This window comes from Phycodurus eques, chromosome 4, assembly GCF_024500275.1.
Source record: "Phycodurus eques isolate BA_2022a chromosome 4, UOR_Pequ_1.1, whole genome shotgun sequence".
In the NCBI taxonomy this organism is placed as follows: Eukaryota; Metazoa; Chordata; class Actinopteri; order Syngnathiformes; family Syngnathidae; genus Phycodurus; species Phycodurus eques.
In genome coordinates, this window is record NC_084528.1 from 13,353,568 (window position 1) to 13,373,036 (window position 19,469).

General features: G+C 39.3%; 1 protein-coding gene across 4 annotated transcripts in view; it reads left to right on the forward strand.

Annotated features, from left to right (window-relative positions):
• Positions 1-19,196, forward strand: part of si:ch211-1i11.3 (mitogen-activated protein kinase kinase kinase 5) — a 44,632-nt gene extending 25,436 nt beyond the window's left edge. For 2 of the 4 annotated variants that reach the window (XM_061674054.1, XM_061674057.1), the window contains exons 21-29: positions 3,051-3,216; positions 3,996-4,178; positions 4,252-4,357; positions 5,043-5,271; positions 5,356-5,462; positions 6,286-6,383; positions 6,474-6,550; positions 8,551-8,689; positions 11,470-13,545. In XM_061674054.1, coding sequence (XP_061530038.1) covers positions 3,051-3,216; positions 3,996-4,178; positions 4,252-4,357; positions 5,043-5,271; positions 5,356-5,462; positions 6,286-6,383; positions 6,474-6,550; positions 8,551-8,650 — 1,066 coding nt within the window. In that variant the 3' untranslated portion in view covers positions 8,651-8,689; positions 11,470-13,545. Of the gene's footprint in view, positions 1-3,050; positions 3,217-3,995; positions 4,179-4,251; positions 4,358-5,042; positions 5,272-5,355; positions 5,463-6,285; positions 6,384-6,473; positions 6,551-8,550; positions 8,690-11,469; positions 13,546-18,887 lie in introns of those variants that run through there. The other 2 variants (XM_061674056.1, XM_061674055.1) reach the window with 2 other exon arrangements.
• Positions 19,197-19,469: the final 273 nt, after the last annotated feature.

Here is a 19,469-nt window from a genome sequence, read left to right on the forward strand (position 1 = left end):
TGGCTGTGTGATATTTCAGTTTTTCTTTTTTAATAAATCTGCAAAAAAATTCAACAATTCTGTTTTTTTTTGCTGTCAATACGGGGTCCTGTGTGTACATTGAGGGGAAAAAGGGATCTTCAATGATTTTAGCAAATAGCTGCAATATAACAAAGAGTGAAAAGTTTAAGGGGGTGTGAATACTTTCCGTACCCACTGTGTGTATTACACACACACACACACGCACACACACAGTGGGGCAAAAAAGTATTTAGTCAGCCACCAATTGTGCAACTTCTCCCACTTAAAAAGATGAGAGGCCTGTAATTTTCATCATAGGTATACCTCACCTATGAGAGACAAAATGGGGGGGACAAAATCCAGAAAATCACATTGTCTGATTTTTAAATAATGTATTTGTGAATTAAGGTGGAAAATGAGTATTTGGTCAAAGTTCATCTCAATACTTGAGATGAATTTATATACCCTTTGTTGGCAATGACAGAGGTCAAACGTTTTCTGTAAGTCTTCACAAGGTTTTCACACACTGTTGCTGGTATTTTGGCCCATTCCTCCATGCAGATCTCCTCTCGAGCAGTGATGCTTTGGGGCTGTCGCTGGGCAACACAGAGTTTCAACTCCCTCCAAAGATTTTCTATGGGGTTGAGATCTGGAGACTGGCTAGGCCACTCTAGAACCTTGAAATGCTTCTTACGAAGCCACTCCTTCGTTGCCCGGGCGGTGTGTTTCGATCATTGTCATGCTGAAATACCCAGCCACGTTTCTTCTTCAATGCCCTTGCTGATGGCAGGTTTTCACTCAAATTCTCACGATACATGGCCCCATTCATTCTTTCCTTTACATGGATCAGTCGTCCTGGTCCCTTTGCAGAAAAACAGCCCCAAAGCATGATGTTTCCACCCCCATGCTTCACTGTAGATATGGTGTTCTTTGGATGCTCCTCAGCATTCTTTCTCCTCCAAACATGACAAGTTGAGTTTTTACCAAAAAGTTCTATTTTGGTTTCATCTGACCATATGACATTCTCCACATCCTCTTCTGGATCATCCAAATGCTCTCTAGCAAACCTCAGACGGGCCTGGACATGTACTGAGTTAAGCAGGGGGAGACGTCTGGCACTGCAGGATTTGAGTCCCTGGCAGTGTACTGTGTTACTGATGGTAGCCTTTGTTACTTTGGTCCCAACTCTCTGCAGGTCATTCACTTGGTCCCCCCATGTGGTTCTGGGATTTTTGCTCACCGTTCTTGTGTTCATTTTGACCCCACGGGGTGAGCGCTTGTGTGGAGCCCCAGATCGAGGGAGATTATCAGTGGTCTTGTATGTCTTCCATTTTCTAATAATTGCTCCCACTGTTGATTTCTACACACCAAGCTGCTTACCTATTGCAGATTCAGTCTTCCCAACCTGGTGCAGGTCTAGAATTTTGTTTTCTGGTGTCCATTGACAGCTCTTTGGCCTTGGCCATCCTGTTGTTTGGAATGTGACTGTTTGAGGTTGTGGACAGGTGTCTTTTATAATAATTTTATAATTCAAACAGGTGACATTAATACAAGTAACGAGTGGAGGACAGAGGAGCCTTTTAAAGAAGAAGTTACAGGGCTGTGAGAGCCAGAAATCTTGGTTGTTTGTTGGTGACCAAATACTTATTGAAGGGAATATAGAATACTTTATATTCTAATATGTAATTCTAACTAGTTTGGAAGAGAATGTGTATTGGAGTATAGGAGTATACTGCAGGAAGGCCCCCAGCGGGGGGTATGTGGCCCCCATCAGGGGGTATTTGGAGACAGATGGCAAAGAAGAAAGGAACTGCGGGGAGCCACTATAAACATTGAATGCAGGAGACATCGGCAGGCGACGTCTGGACCCAGATCAAATAGTCATCATTTGGCCGAACAACGATGACGTCAGATTACGGACCAATCAGACGACAGCGATTCCACACCGGCCTGTTTGAAACATTGTATAAGTCTGGGGGAGAGTCAGATAGTTTTGTTCTACTACTGTATCTGCTAAGAATAAGTTAGGGTAGTTACGAACCCAGAGCTCTGCAAAATGTATAGACTCCTCTGTCAGGAATAAATTGGTTGCTTTTTATACATTGTTGTGAACGACGTTCTTTCACGAAAACGAACACGCTTGGAACCACGGAAGTTAGGAGATTTTAAAACACAGGTTCCTTCATTATTTTCCACCATAATTTGCTAATAAATTGTTTAAAAAATCAGACATTGTGATTTTCTGGAATTTATTTCTCATTTTGTCTCGCATAGGTGGGGTATACGTATGATGAAAATTACAGGCCTCTCTCATCTTTTAAGTGGGAGAACTTGCACAATTGGTGGCTGAGTAAATACTTTTTTGCCCCACTGTATGTGTGCGTGTGAGTGTGTGTGTGTGTATATATATATATATATATATATATATATATATATATATATATATATATATATATATATATCTCCAGCACGCCCGCGACCCTAGTGAGGACAGGCCTCTCTCATCTTTTAAGTGGGAGAACTTGCACAATTGGTGGCTGAGTAAATACTTTTTTGCTCCACTGTATGTGTGTGTATGTGTGTGTGTGTATATATATATATATATATATATATATATATATATATATATATATATATAACACACACTTATTCTCCATCATCCATTCATCTGGATGCCACGTTAAGATGGAACAATTTCATCCATCCATCCATTTTTCGTACCGCTTATCCTCATGAGGGTCGTGGGGGTGCTTGAGCCTATCCCAGCTGACTCTGGGTGAGAGGAGGAGTACACCCTGAACTGGTCGCAAGCTAATCGCAGGGCACTCACATTCACACATACGGGCAATTTAGAGTTTTCAATTAACCTACTATGCATGTTTTTGAAATGTGGGAGTAAACCAAATGTTGTTATTTATTTCATCTATCAATTGTTGATATAGCATTTCAGTTTAATTCACATACTTTACCATTTTTGTATGCCTTTAATAGCAATGGATCTAAATTGGCTTTGTTCATTTACGTCAATGATCTGTCTACTGTCTGTCCAGAGTGCCGGAGGACTCGGCACTGGACATGAGCAGCCCAGCGTCTACAGACGAGAACATGGGCATGTTCTTGCTGAGGAAGGACAGTGAGAGGAGGGCCACGCTGCACCGGGTGCTCACTGATTACATCGCCAATGTGGTGGTGAACATACAGGAAACCTTGCCGCAGGTACACCAATGCACTTCCTCAAGAGAACGTATTCTCCACAAAGTAGTAAGTTCTCCATGTCAAATCTACAAGTAGAAGCCTTTTAATTTTGTAGGATATCCGGCACAAGGCGGATCAATTTTTCTTATATCCCGCAAAATAGTTGAGTTCTTTAAAGACAGACTGATACGTTCCATTTTCTCTTGTAGGTCTCAAGTTTTACCAATGATTGCTATATTTCAGAAACAAGAACCATATTAACAAGGTTGCTGAGATTGCAGATTTCAAAGTGGAAATGGGAGCATTTTTAGCACTCTACTAGCCACAATTTAAAATCTTCAAACATTCACGGAATGCTGTAGTTGCAGTATAAAACCAATAATCCTGTATGAACAGTATCAGCCGGGTTTTCAGATGGATACACGCCCATGCTCCTTTTCAGCAAGCTACCAGTGAATTTTGAGCATTTACCTTTACTTTTTCGTGTCAAACAAGAAGGCCTTTGATTGGGAGTGTTGAAGTTAGCCAAGGTAGATTAGATCTGTTCTTTTTCGTTGTTTTTAACTGAAAACGCGAAGTTTCGGAGATGTTGAAGAAGCCTTTTGATTAACAAGGCCGTCTAACCCAAATTGCTTGCCACAACTGATGTGTTAAATACAGTAGCTGTCATTGCTTGGTTCATTAAAACAAAGTAATCTCTTTCAACTCTTGCCTTCACTATCTTTGATACAAAGTGAATGAAGAGGGTCTGCATCAATCAAAATTGGTTCTGAACTGGTTCTCTGGTTCTCCTCCAACAGTTTGAGAGGTCGTCGCTCACTTCGGAGCACATCACCGAGCTGGTTTGCTGCCTGCGGGCCAACATCTGTTCACCAGACAAGAAGCGGCTGACCAGCAGCCTGCGGCACCTTCGATCCGCGCTGCTTTCCGCCGCCATACCTCTCAACGGCCTGCAGGCGGTGCTGTTTAGCTTCCAGGACGCAGTAGGTTGACTGGATGCAGTGGGAAAGCTTTTCGAGTGTTGAACATCTGATGATCTTCTTCTACTTTGTGCAGGTGAAGAAGGTGTTGAGGCAGCAGCAGGTGAAGCCTCATTGGATGTTCGCACTTGACAACCTGCTGAGACAGGCAGTGCAGGAAGCCATCACTGTGCTTCTTCCAGGTTACAATCATCTGCTTCAAATTTCATATTTATTATACACACTTGTCGAGAATTGTTTGATAAACAATATATAACCCTTTTTTTCCACTCCAGACTGAGACTTGTCAATTACTTTATTTCTCTTCTGTTCTTAAAAGTTCTTTGGCTCTTGATATTTTGTTGGAGCTTTTTGAGATCTTTTGGCTGACTTCATTTTGTCAAACAGGTTCTATTTAAGTGATTTCTTTGATTGAACAGGTCTGGAGGTGAAAATTAATTTAAGAAAATGTGATTAGCCACAATTAATTCATGATTTAACAAGGTGGGTAATTACTTTTTCACACAGGGCCAGGTAACTGAAATTTGTTTCCTTAATAAATGAAATCACCATTTAAAAACAGCATTTTAAGTTCACTTGGGTTATCTTTGTCTGATATTTACATTTGTTTGATTATTTTAAACATCAAAGTGCGGAAACTATGCAAAAATCTAAGAATTTGAGAAAGGGTCCAATACTTTTTCACAGCACTGTACATATGAATGAAAGCTTTAGCAGATCTTTCTTAGTTTGTTAATATAAAGTAAATGGAATCGGCTCTTTGTCTTTTTTTTGTGAGTTGTCTGTCATCGTTGAAAGACAGTTTGAACAGATTGTCATGAAGAACGGATTTGGATTGGTTGGGCTCATTTGCTGGTCGCCTCCCAGAATTGAAGCTCCAGCTGCAGTCGTCGTTCGAGACGGAGGACACCAGTCCTGAGGAGTCGATGGCTGATGCGAACGGCGTCCAGCGGGAGGAGGAGAGGGTGGCAGCAGAATACCAACGGTCCGAGTCAGTCGACAAGTTGTTTGTGCTGGCCAGCCCAACGGACGCCATCCTGAACAACAACTGCCCGCTCAGTGACGAACTGAGGGACCTCAGACTAGAGACCAGAAGGTGAACCACAATGGATCACAATTATTTTTTTTTATGTTGTCACATGAATTTGAATTTCATGTTTTGTGTACTTTTGTGTTTGAGGCTGCTGAGGCTGCTGAATGACAAGGAGAGAGAGTACCAGGACCTACTGAAGATGTCAGTGGAGAAGAAACAGGAAGACATCAACGCTCTCAGGAGACACACTCCAGGTACGTTTGCTTGAATTCATGTTGACAAAACAAATAAATCGTGTTAGGAATGTGCTAATGACTGTACAATATAACTGGGCATGAAAAGAGAGGATTTTAACTTCATGTCTAGCTGGACTCTTACCTGCCTAATACTACAGTGCATTTAAAGAGAGGTAGACTTCACACAAATGACTCAGTACACTTCTGTGCTCTATTGAGCATAGTTTATATTATTTTATTTGTTGTAGTTTATTATTTTATTATTTTGTATTATATTATAAACTGTCCAAACAATAAATAGAAGGGGAAAAGAGAAATATGTGCTGGTTTTCACATGTCACGGGTATGTTATCTTGCATTTTTTCACATTGCAATATATATCACAGGTGTGGAAAAAAATCGCAATGTAATTTTTCCCAATATCATGCAGCCCTATATCGATCTGAAAGAAAGTGGTATTGAAAAATCCTAGTGGGAATTATTCAGAAAGAGTGTGCAGTTATCCACCTACCTTGTAAATGTATACATAAATATACAGTTGTTGTGACATGAACAAAGCACAGAAGTGTTCCAGGGTTGACTAACTTTTTTCAATATTGAATGTTTTAAAGTATTTACACAGTAGTCATTCATTCTCACAGAAATACTATGTCAATTTGACCTCCAGTGGACAAAAATAGCATCAACAATTGTTTTAATTGAAGAAAACTGCAGTTAATGCATTCTTTAAATTTTACACTTTGCAAAAATCATCCCCACGGGGCAGTTATGGCCCACGGGCTATACGTTTGACACCCATGTTAATTACGTGTTTTATTTTGCAATTTTTTCACGTATGTAGATGATGGGTGGACTGCACAGAAGAGCTGTGATCTAGATGTGAAGGACATGGTGAGCTGGCTGGAGACCATTCCAGTTGACCAGCACACTGTAGAGAAGGTGACTTGACTCACAGCGTGATCCCTGTTTGATTCCTCCATTGTCTACTTCCTGTTCATTCCTGGTGTTTGTCATTTTGTTTTTGCGCAGTTGGTCGCTCATGAATTCACGTTGGACTGTCTCCTGCACATGGCCTGCAGGGACGACTTGATGTACTGTGGAATAAGGTGAGCTCAAATTCATTTTGATACAATATACAACGCAAGATCGTCAAGGCAACACATGTCAGTGGTTCGTCCTTATTTTTATTTCATTCCACCAATATTCATTTTTTTCTCATTTTACAATATAATTCTCATAAAATCACATTTATTTTTTTTACATTTGCTCTTTTAGAAATTAAGACTATTTAAAGATATTGAGACTATTATTGTAAAACTTAATTTTCACACATTATGATTTTAGTCTATAATATAATTTAAAAAATTAATTTAAAAAAATATAATTAAATAACTTTTTTTCTCATAGTATTATAAATTGGTCATAAAATTCTGATCTTATTCTTGTAATATAAATAATTTATTTTGTGAAATTATTATATTTCTCTCAATATTATGAATGTAATCTCTGAATATTTACTTTTTCTTCATAGTATGACAACTTCACCCCAAATCTTTCCTTGTACTAGTCAGACCCTATTTTCACATTATTCTTCTCAGGATTTTAGGTTTTTTGCATAATATTACAAGTTAATTCTCATCAAAATAAATCTAGTTTATTCTTGTAATATAAAGACTTCATTTTTGTGAAATACCAATCTCTGAATATTATGATTTGTTTTCATTGTATTCCAACTTTACTCTCATAAAATTCAGATTTTATACTCATAACATTGTTTATTCACATAAAAATTGCAACTATATTCATGTAATATAAGGACTCAGAATAATACCACTTAAATCTCTGAATATTACCAACTTTTTTCATAACATTGACTTTTTTAATTGCATTATTTTTTGTCAGACTAGTAAAATTATTACAAATTATTACGACGTTAATCTTGTAACATACATTTTTTACATATTTTTCCTGGGTTTTTACATAAAATGTTTACATAATATTACAAGTTTATTCTTGACAACTGACAACTTTACTGTCATAAAATTACAGCTTTATTCTCAGAATTAGAAAACGTTTTGTAAATGTACATTATCTTTACAGAATATTAAGACTTTTTTCTAATAATGTTTTTTCTCATAAAATTAGTACTTTTTCTCAGAATAATACAACTTTTGCTTGAAATATATTTGTACATTTTTTATTTAAAAATAGTTTTTCATAATGTAACATTATTTGTAAAATTGTACTCTCATAGACTCATGACTGTATTCTTATAATATTGTTTATTTTTGTAAAATCCAATTTTTTTCCCCAAATATGAAGACTTGTATCTCATATTACAGCTTTCTTCTCATAACTGTATTATTATTATTGTTATTATTATTAGTAGTAGTAGTCATAGTAGTAGTATTTCATGTTTTTCTTCTCAGAATATTGTGACTTATTTCTCGTAATAACAATATTTTATATTTGAATGGATGGATGGGGCGGCACAGTGGCCGGCTGGTTAGCGCGTCAGCCTCACAGTTCTGAGGACCCGGGTTCAATCCCCAGTCCCGCCTGTGTGGAGTTTGCATGTTCTCCCCGTGCCTGCGTGGATTTTCTCCGGGCACTCCGGTTTCCTCCCACATCCCAAAAACATGCATAAATTGGAGACTCTAAATTGCCCGTAGGTGTGACTGTGAGTGCGAATGGTTGTCTGTTTGTATGTGCCCTGCGATTGGCTGGCAACCAGTTCAGGGTGTACCCCGCCTCCTGCCCGATGACAGCTGGGATAGGCTCCAGCACGCCTGCAACCCTAGTGAGGATAAGCGGCTCAGAAAATGGATGGATGGATGGATGGATGGATGGATGGATGGATGAATATTTTATGTAATTTTTCAGAATATAGAGATTTTTAACCTCTTGTATTGCAGCTTTTCTCTCCCAAAATTATGACTTGCTTCTCGGAATATTGCGGAAAGACTTATTTCATAATATTACAGCTTTATTCTAATTAAATCATTACTTCACTTTCATAATATTACCACTTTTTCCTTGGAAAACTGCATTTTTTTTTTCTTCTGAATGTTATGACTTTTTGTCTTCATGATGTTTTGTGTTTCAGAGGAGGCGTGCTGTGTCGCATGTGGGCGGCCATTATTGCTTACAGGAAGTCTGAGCGCAGCAGCACGTTGGACCAGGACTGCCACGCCGCTCCACTTTGACACCTGACACCTTTAGTGGACAGGCTGGACCTGTTTCAGGTGCTACCACTGTCATTTACTTTTCTACATTTCAATGTAAATATGTAATATGTCTCAGGTTTTTTTATATTACATACCTTATACCTCACTATTCAACTCTTTTCTAAGAGAGTTGCTCCAAAAAGGAAAAAAAAACAAAAAACATCTTAAGGATGCATCCTATGTCTGGACTTTAGGTGGAAATACTTCCTGGTAGGATGTAACAATGACCAAAGACCTGCTTGAGGTTTCTTCTAAACAGCTGCAACAATAGCTAATGCTAATTAGGGATGACTTTGACAGTGCAGGTTTCTTTGTAAATGTTATCCAAAATGAATGAATCATCGAATGAATATACGATCGAAACAGCACAGTCCTTTCTCTTCGTTACGCTTTTAAACTGGCCGCGGCCACATGCCTTGCTACATGCCTTCCATTGAGGTTCATTGTTTCAATTCTTGTTGAGCTGCTGAACTCCTGAAAAGGTTGCTTGGCCCACCGGTTTGAAAGCGAGCATTTATTTTGCTTGCCACTGAGTCACATGACAGAATCATGTTCGCTGATTCGGCGAATGAGGACTTTCATGCACTTCCTCCTTTCTGTCCTCCTCCTATGCCGCCCATGCACCCGTTTGGTTGTTTACTTTTTTGACAGTAGCTATGAATAAAAATTGCACATCGTTAAAGCAACAGTCACGATTACATCAAAGGTGATATATATTGGCCACCCCTAATTTGGCGCTGTATAAATAAAATTGAATTGAATGTAGGGTGCATCCTTAGTATGGTACGTCCTCGGAAGGATGGATCATTTAAAGGCTACGTCCTATGTACGGTGCAATCTTGCTAGCGTGCATCCTAGTGACGGTCCATCCTTTCTTACATGCATCCTTTTTAGGGTGCATTCTAGGTTATAGGACTTTGGGTGGAAAAGCTTTCTGGTAAGGCTACATCATTGACAGGGTGCAACAATGACAAACGACATTAAGTATAGTAAGATATTTTGTTGTGCATTCTAGGTAGGGTGCATCTTAGTTGGGCACAAAAATACCTTTTAGTTTTTTTTTTTTATGACAAATCTTTTTTTGTTGTCGTTTTTAAAACATCTAAAAAATATATTTTCTTAAACCTTTTTTTTTTTTAAAATATGTAATTTAAGTCTTTTTAGAATGACTTGTATATTAAGGCATTTTTTAAATGTCATGATATACAGTAAGAGGAGGTAGGATGCATGGTTGGGAAGGTGAATCCAAGATAGGGTGCATCCCAAATAGTGTGTAACCTAGGTAGGGGGCATCATTTTGGCATTAAAAATTGTTTTGCTCGACATCGTCTAATCCGTTTCAGGCCCAAAATTAAATTATAATAACTATACTTATCAGTGTGTGGTTAAAAATAAATATTGTGCAATACAGAAATAAGTGAAGTCTATTTTGAAGAAATAAAACACGAAACAGATATGATACGTAACATTTTTTGCTCATTACCTTTAACTAAGGAGAGGAAAGGGGAGGAGGACTAAGCGCCTCATTGAAGAAGAGGCTTCTTCCATAATAACGCGGGGAAATTCCTATTCAGGTTTTTTTTCTTTTGTCTGTTTCTTTTGTAATTCATTGGTTGATATTGGCACAACAAACCAATCCAGGTCAACTATTCTTTTGGTGTTCAGAAAAAAAATAATAATCTGAAAGTGGGATGTCACATTGTCATTTAAAAGATGAATTGCTCTGTTGGCCAATTTGCTGCACATTTCTTTTGATCTTTTTTTGTTTTTTTGTATTGCCTCAACAGTATCACCAGTGAGCGCTTTCTGTTTTGTCAGTCTACTAAAGAGCACAAAAAAACGATACAGTGCCTACCTTAGTTGTATTGCGTGACGCACAGTCAATGACGGTTCCACAATGCACAGATCTTTCTGCTCATCTATGAAAAGTGCTTCCTAACACTACTGTATCTTTAGCAGTTTCCCTTTTTATCTTGGGTGCCATTCTGACTGTTTATTCCCTTTGTGCTAAAAAAGTACACAAAACTTATAGGCAGAAGTTCTGCCGAGTGCACGCCTACGTTGAGAGCTATTTTTACGTAATTATTCCAACATTAGCTGTTCCTTTTTTTTATTAAAGAGATAGTATGAAAAAATAAATAACATACATAATGTAAATAGTATTTTTTGACGAAAATAAAATGCTTTCTGACTTTTTTTTTTTTGACGTCAATCACAAACTCGACTAGATTTGTGATTGGATGATCGTCGCCTGGAACAGATTTCAGTAGAAGCACAATATAGATACTTCCGTTCGTCCATACCAACACCGTTCGCAAACCGAAAATAGGATAACTAAAGGTAAGTTTCCTACGAACATTTTGGACGTAACCAGAACTGCTCGTAAACAGTCGTTCGTAACCTGAGGATCCAATATGTTAATTAAAATAAAAGTCAAGTAGGCCGTGTCCTTTGGTGATAAAAAAAAAAAAAAGGTCTAACAATATGCAGGTCTAACAATATGCACCCTAGCCAGGATACACCGTGCAAAGCATCACATGCCACCAACAACTTTATCAATACAAGTACTTTTTTTTGGTAAAATTACCTTTCTTTTGCAATATTGCGAGAATATTCAGATTTAATACTCAAGCGATATTATGTTGTTGTTTTTGCTTTTGTTGGCTAAAGTGTTTCCTGTAAAATGCTGATCTTATTCTGCTAGTATTTGGTCTTTATGGCTGCTTTTGTGTGTGTGTGTGTGTGTGTGTGTGTGTGTGTGTGTGTGTGTGTGTGCGTGTGGGCGGGGGGTTCATCAGCGATTTTTTTTGTGGGGATTGGGGACACCACACTAGGAGGCCCATTATCTGGGATTAGCAACATCACCCACATCAACATCAGATCACATAACAGTCATCGCATTGTTTTGAACCTGCACCACACAACAAAAACTGTACTTCACTATAAGGTTTCTTATGAAGTAGACACAAATGTTCCAGACAGACAAAAAACAAAAAGTGCTTCATCCCTGGTTTATATGTCATCTTTGTATTGTATATGTGTGCAACGTGAGGTCATTCTTTGTGCTCGCTGTCACTCCTTAGTGATGACAACACATGTCTCCAGGTTGGAATCTTCACGTGACTCACACACACATGCATGCACGCACGCACGCACACAAGCTGACACTATAACAACATGTTAGCATGTCTCTTGCACTGAAGAACTTTATCAGGTTTTTAACGCTTTGTAAGACACTGGTTGAAGAGTACCGGTATGTGTAATTATCAAACCCTAAATTATGTCTTGCTATACATTATGCCATTTAAAAAGTCCTATTATACAGTGGACACTCTATTTGCGGGGGCTAGGGAACGAGCCAGGCCACAATTAGCGAATTTCCGCATATAATTGATGCACCCTAACAGTGATAGAATTTGTGATCAGGGATTAAGTTATAATTGCCTATATTAATAGTTTAGACCACAAACACAATAACACAAATTATGATCCTAAAACACTTTAATAACATTTCACACACTTGGAAACATCTTTAAAAAAAATATATACAATACTGTAAGGAAATATCTTAGGGCAAACCTCACATCTCTCACCGGTATCTGCTTTGCTACGTGTAGTCAATTTCCCTCCTCCCACTCTCCACCTCCGTAGTTCTGGTGTGTGTTACAAAAATAAGAGTATGCAGAAACGAACGAACTTCCTCCTCAGCCTCTATACCGGCATCCAGTTAGCCACTAACTAGTCTGTTGCCAGTTTTTTTTGCCGATTTTGTCCCTTTCCGACCAAGCACGTCAAATGATCTTAAATGTTTTAAGATTATCCTATAAAATTGTCCTTAGGTCTGATATGTGTGAAGAGTGGATTCGTTCAGATTTTAGGGTCCTAAACAGGTCGGGGATGACAATCTTAAATAATGAACGTGTTCAATATTTGGGGGGCACACCACACACATAACGACCAAAACTGTTAAATGGATGATTTTTTTAACTTTTGTGTTCAGGCCGGCTTTACATCCTACTGTGATAGCCCTGGCTACATGACCTCGTACAAACGCAAGACTACACCCAACGCAACAGGACATTATGCAACTTCAGAACTGTTCTCCCAAAGTACATACAAACTGTTAGCAGTATTTTGCTACGAAAAAAAAATCCATCCATCCATTTTCCATACCGATTAAATGTCATAGAAAATCGCGAGTAGACGGGGATTTCTGCGGATTCAGTAGATTTGGTTCCGAAAAAAAACCAAATCAGCGTAAGGGTGAATTCGTGACTGCCAAACCGCGAATGTACCGGGGTCGACTGTACATCATATACATCGTGCACGACAATCAAAGATGCACCCTTCCTTGGATGCGCCCCTACCTACACTATTATGGTATGTATTCCAGAATGTCTTTCTATAATATATCATGCCATTGTATATGTCCTATTATACATAGTGTCATTTTAAAATCTTTCTATACATTATTGTGTAAATATTATGACATATACATCATGTCTTTAAAAAATTTCTTAATATACATCATAGCCATCATGCAGCATAAACAATGATGCACCCTATTTAGCATGCACCCTACCTAGGATGCACCATACCTACAGGCTACATCATGTTATTAAAAATGTCTTACTGTACATGTCAATAAAAGAAGTACTCTACATCATGTATTATAAAAATGTCTTGTTATCCATCAGCCTGAAGTGTTTCACATGACCAGTCGTCAACTACAATGCATTTAACAACCATTCCTCACCATCACTGTGACACATTTACATTTAATCCTACTGACTTGAATTAAAACCACTAATCTGTGTGTGTGTTTGTGTAGGTGTGTGCGTGTGTCCCTGCGTGTGTGTTTATTATTGACCGAGAGAGACTTATCTTTTGTTTATGATGTTTGGATTCATAATTGGCGGCACGGTGGACGACTGGGTAGCACATCCGCCTCACAGTTCTGAGGACCTAGGTTGAAATCTGTGTGGAGTTTGCATGTTCTGCTGTGCCTGCGTGTGTGTTTTCCGGGCACTGCGGTTTTCTCCCACATCCCAAAAACATGCGTGGTAGGTTGATTGTAGACTGTAAATTGCCCGTAGGTGTGGATGTGAGTGTGTTTGTTTCTATGTGCCCTGCGATTGGCTGGCGACCAGTTCAGGGTGTACCCCGCCTCTCGCCCGACGATAGCTGGGATAGGCTCCAGCACGCCCGCGATGCTAATGAGGATAATCGGTACAGAAAATGGATGGATGGATGGATTCATAATTATTATATTTTTTATAACTGCTCTGGAATGACTTTGTTCATCCAAATTTTCCCATTGTAAATAATGTAAAGGGAATTAATCTGTTCAAAATTCAAGCCGTTATCCGTTTAAACCATTATTAAGTGTTTTACGTAACATTTTAACACTTGACTGTTCTTCATTTATAAAGAGAAGTTAACTAATGTACAGCAGCTGAAATAAGTATTTAACCCGTCACCATTTTTCTCATTAAATATATTTTCAAAGGTGCTATTGACCTGAAAATTTAACAAGATGTTGGGAACAACCCAAGTAATCCGTACAATCCAAAGAAAGTAGAACTAATAAACTCAGAAATTAAGTTGTGTGTAATAATGTGAAATGACACAGGGAAAAAGTATTGAACACACCAACTGGTATTTATTTAATACTTTGTGCAAAAGCCTTTGTTTACAATGGCAGCTTCAAGATGCCTCCTGTATGTAGAAACTAGTCGCAAGCGTTCCTCTGGTGTGATTTTGGCCCATTCCTCCACACAAGCAGTCTTCAAATCTTGAAGGTTCCGTGGCCTTCTTTTATTCACCTTGAGTTTCAGTTCTTTCCATAGATTTTCAATTGGATTCAAGTCAGGTGATTGGCGGGCCCATTTTAGCAGCTTTATTTTTGTTCTTTGAAACCAATTGAGAGTTTCCTTGGTAGTATGTTTTGGATCATTATCCTGCTGAAATGTCCAGCGTTGTTTCATTTTCATCATCCTCGTAGATGGCAGCTGCTGGAGCCTATCCCAGCTATCTTCGGAGGCGGGGTACACCCTGAATTCGTCGCCAGCCAATCGCTGGGTATATAGAAACAAACAACCATTCGCACTCACACACACACCTACGGGCAATTTAGAGTCTTCAATAAACCTACCACGCATGTTTTGGGGATGTGGGAGGAAACCCACCCAGGCACGGGGAGCACATGCAAACTCCACTGGATTTGAACCCCGGTCCCCAGAACTATGAGGCAGATGTGCTAACCAGTCGTCCACCGTGCCTTATTACAACAGTACCTGCTAATTGCAGGTCTTTTTGAAGCTCTCCACAGGTGGTCCTTGGCTCTTGGACAACTCTTCTGATTATTCTTTGCAGTCCTCTGTCAGAAATCTTGCGAGGAGCACCTGATTGAGGCAAATTTATGGTGGCATGATTGGCTTTCCACTTAACGTATTATGGCCCCAATCGTGCTCACGAGAATGTTCAGAAGCTTAGATATGCGCCTGTAAACAATGCCATCGGTATGCTTTGCAACAATTAGTTTATGATAGTCTTGAGACAGCTCTCTGCTGCTGCTACCCATCATGAGATGCGTCTTGACTCACACCTTGGCAATGAGACTTTTTTGTAGGCCATCAGTTAGGACTGAACCAGCTGATATTTATTTGCACTGACAAGGGGCTGGATTGCTGTTTGATCATTGATAGATTTGAGGTGTTGTCTTGGATTTCCATGCCTTTTTGCACCCCCCTTTCTTCATGTGTTCAGTACATTTTCCCTGTGTCGTTTCACATTTTTACACACAACTTAATCTCTGATCTTATTCGTTCTTCTTTCTTTGTATGTATGGATTACTTGGCTTGTTCCCAAGATCTCGTGAATTGTCAGGTCAGATGCACCTTTGGAAGTATATTTCGTGAGGAAAATGGTGACATGTTAAATACTTCTTTTAGCCACTGTGATTAATAAAACTCAAATCAAGTAAAACTGCTTTTATGCCATTTGGAGATGGAGAGAAGAGGAAGCTGTTCGTGTCCATGCAAGTCATTAGCCAATATCCTATTTACCTTAGCATCTGCCTGGTAAATTTAACATTTACCTAAATTCCAAGATAGTAAATGTTGCATCCTTGGTCATGTGCACTCTAAATAGGGGGCAACCTAGGTGGAGTGCATTCAAGATAGAATGAATCCTGGTTAGCATGCATTTTAGGTGGCGTGCATCCTTGACAGGGTGCAACAAACCCCTTTTTGTCATCCTGCATTCGGCAACCGCAGTTTAGGTGGAAAAGCGACCTAGTAAGGCTTGGTAGGGTGCTTTACATTCCATCAAAAAGCAAAACACACATGTTGAGTTCATTTCAAATCGTTCATTTTGCAACTTTATTAGCCGCTCATCTGGAAACACCTCGAGACCCAAGAGGTTGAGGGAAGCCACTCCTACTTGCTTCTTATTCACATTTTATTTCCTGCCTCTGCTGTTCCCCAGCGCTCGCTTGCTGCCCATCCAGTCTTTCCATTGTGGGTCGTCATGGAAATGAAAGCAAGTGGGGGCGCTGGGGGGAGGAGGAGGGTTTTTCAGGGGTTGGATGGGGTCTTCTATTATTGAAGTCGTTTGGGATTGGTAATGGATTGAAATGGAGCGATTCATGCTCGCATCAACAACGGAGTGCGCTGGAGCAGAAGGGGAGGGGGAGTTGTACGGATGGGAGTTGAGAGGAAGCAGGGTGTGTGTGTGTGTGGGGGGGGGGGGGGGTCTCTGAATATGAGTAGAGAGGGGACACATGTTTCTAGGCCATGATGTCATAGTTGGCTGTGGGACGACATTCCTCTTGGAAGACAACACCACATGGGATTTAGGTACACAGATACAGTGCTACCTCAACTAACGAGTGACATGACTTAGGAGTTTTTCAATATATGAGCCGTTGCTCAGCTAATTGTTTGTCTTGAGTTGCAAGCAAAAGTTGGAGTAATGAGCCCTAAATGGTGGCAGTGAACACAACAAGCAGCAAATAGCAAACAATTATTCCAAAAAAGAGGCCAAGAGCTCACGTCAAGCTGTTTATTGTCATTTGCAGTTGAAGTTTAAACTTAAAACAACATAGAGCAACACATAACTTGGGAAAGTAGGCTATCTTAATGCTAACACACAATGCAAAACACAATAAACGGGCTTAAGAAACGAGCATTGATGTTGCAGTAGTTCTAACCATTCAAGCAATGGATAGTTGAACACAAACGGCGAAGCAAAAGATGTAAACAGACACTATAACAATACTCACAGGTAGGGCTGTTTGATGCCACTTTTTTTTCAGACCGAAAGCAGTACGAGTACACCAGAAGTAGCACAATGTCAATGGGCATTGATGCATGAAATCACAAAGCACAGTTTTAAATTCTTTAGATTCTATTTATTCATGTTTTTACTGTATGTTTTTATAATGTACAATACTGTGTGGTGCTATTTTTCTCATTAAAAAAACATTACTTAAAATGTTGTTGTAGCGGATTAATGGCTTTTTCAACCATCTCAAACAGGAAAGGTGATTTGATATATGAGTGTTTTAGTGTGGTCATGGGACAAAATAAACTCATAAGTCAAGGCACCAGCGTATTCTTATAAATCCTTGCGGAGGGGACGGGGCAAAGATGTGACTGAGGAACAACTCAAAGGGTTAGGGTTGGTATTATGGATAATGTTGTTAGGGTTATAATTAGGTTCGGTTTGAAGTTAGGGTAGGATTATGGTTAGTGTCAGGGTTATGGTAGGGTTAACATTTGGTTAAGGTGATCGTCCCTAATGAATGTTAGGGATATGGTTAGGATTAGTGTGAAGGTGTGGGTAAATATGAGCAGTATATAGTTTCTGTTTATATTGGTCGTACATATTCAATTTCAATATGTATTTTGCACATTATTCCAGGAACGAGTATATTTATTAAATGAAAGAAAGTCACAATTCTGCAGTCCACACAGTATCATTGAAAGCAATGTGATTACTACAGTAAACAGTCAGGAGTCAGTAAATGATGTGCTGCGTCAGCACACAAGTCTAATCAATTTCTAAACAAACTGAATGACTTAATCCCTTGCAAAAAACACAACTTCCTACTCAGCTGCTTGACCACATGATCATCACTCTATTTTGCCAACAAACAGCACTGAGGCACTCCTCCTAATCAATCAAACAAATGATTTGTTCTTCCACCTAAATTGCCACCCCAAAGGTTCCCGGACCTAACGAAGGTACTATATTATAAAATTAAGTGACAACTATTTTGCTGGCGATCACTTCAGGGTGTACCCCGCCGGGGCGTCTCGCCAAAATATAGCTTGGATAGGCTTCAGCACGCCCGCGACCCTAGTGAGGATCAGCGGTACAGAAAATGAATGGATGGATATTGTAGTTATAAAACAAAAAGTATGATATGATTTTATTTAATTTTACCAATATTGTCATGACATTTTTTCTGAGTACTGAAGTTTCCAAATATGGTTAAAAAGTTAAACTGGTTCATGACCATATTTCCCGATACAGAAAAATGAGAATACAATTGGGAAAAACCACCTGGAGCTTGAGGGCTAACTTTTAAAAATGCAAATATAAACAACAAAACTACAAATATTTGCAGCGTACCTGAAATGATCGGAATTTCTGTCTCTTTATTAAGATCATGTGAGCTTGGTGTTAGGGTTAAAAAATTAAATTGGGTTAGGTTTTTGGTTAAGTAGAGCGATCGGCTAATGTTTTGGGATAGCAGTTACGATTCGAACGAGAGAATTCTCAAGAATCGGTACCTTACTTCTTTATTTAGAATCTTGGCAGCTTTCACTTTTACTTCACTAAAGTTCTTAAATAAAATTATGGTTTTACGCCGATACATTTCCTCAAACCCTCTTTGTTACTTGTCACTACAACAAAAAAAATATGAAGAAATTGTTTGTCGATGTAATGCCTGAACTGTGCAGCGCAATGCGGACGAATAGTCCTGCCTGTACTGATGTGGTCGGGATACTGGTAGGTGGCGATAATAAAAAATGAAGGGCAGTTAAAAAGGAAGTTTTTATATTGGCGGACTGCAGACCTTTATAGTTCCAATACTTAAGTTCATTTTAAAAAACTACTAATAATGAATTAGACTTACAGTATATAGCGCTTTTCATGATACTCAAAGACGTGTTACAATTTCACACATTTTTCATTCACTCCACAGTTACACCCTGTTGGTGGTAAGCTACTTGTGTAGCCGCAGGTGCCCTGGGGCCGTCTAACGGAAGCGTGGCTGCCATTCTGTGCCTATGGCCTCTTCGATCACCACCAAACATCCAACCTTATTCATTCATAGGCGATGTGGTTTAAGTGTCTTTCCCAGGGACACGACGACCACATGGCTGGGATACAAACCGGTGTATTCTTACCGTCTGCACCATGCCGCCCAGAAGTCCATACCAGAAAATGACTTAATACTTACTTAAAGCAAATGGCATGCACTTTCAGACTTATGCTCAAGTAAATGTCTATGAGGTGACTTTGACCTCTACCAAAGCCCTCAACTATCACTTGCAGGTACTTAATACAAGGCTGGTGATGTTTGTTTATAGCTAGTAATAACTGGGTTAGACCTAGGGTCAGGGTTAAGGTTTGGGTTAGGATTAAGGTTAAGGTGTGTTGGTATAATGGCTACTACATAGGTTAAGGATTTGGGCTGGGGTCACCAACATGGTGCTCGCCGAGGACCACGTGGGTAGCCCCCCTGGTAGCTCACCAGTGATAGGACAATGTGACTTCCAACTAA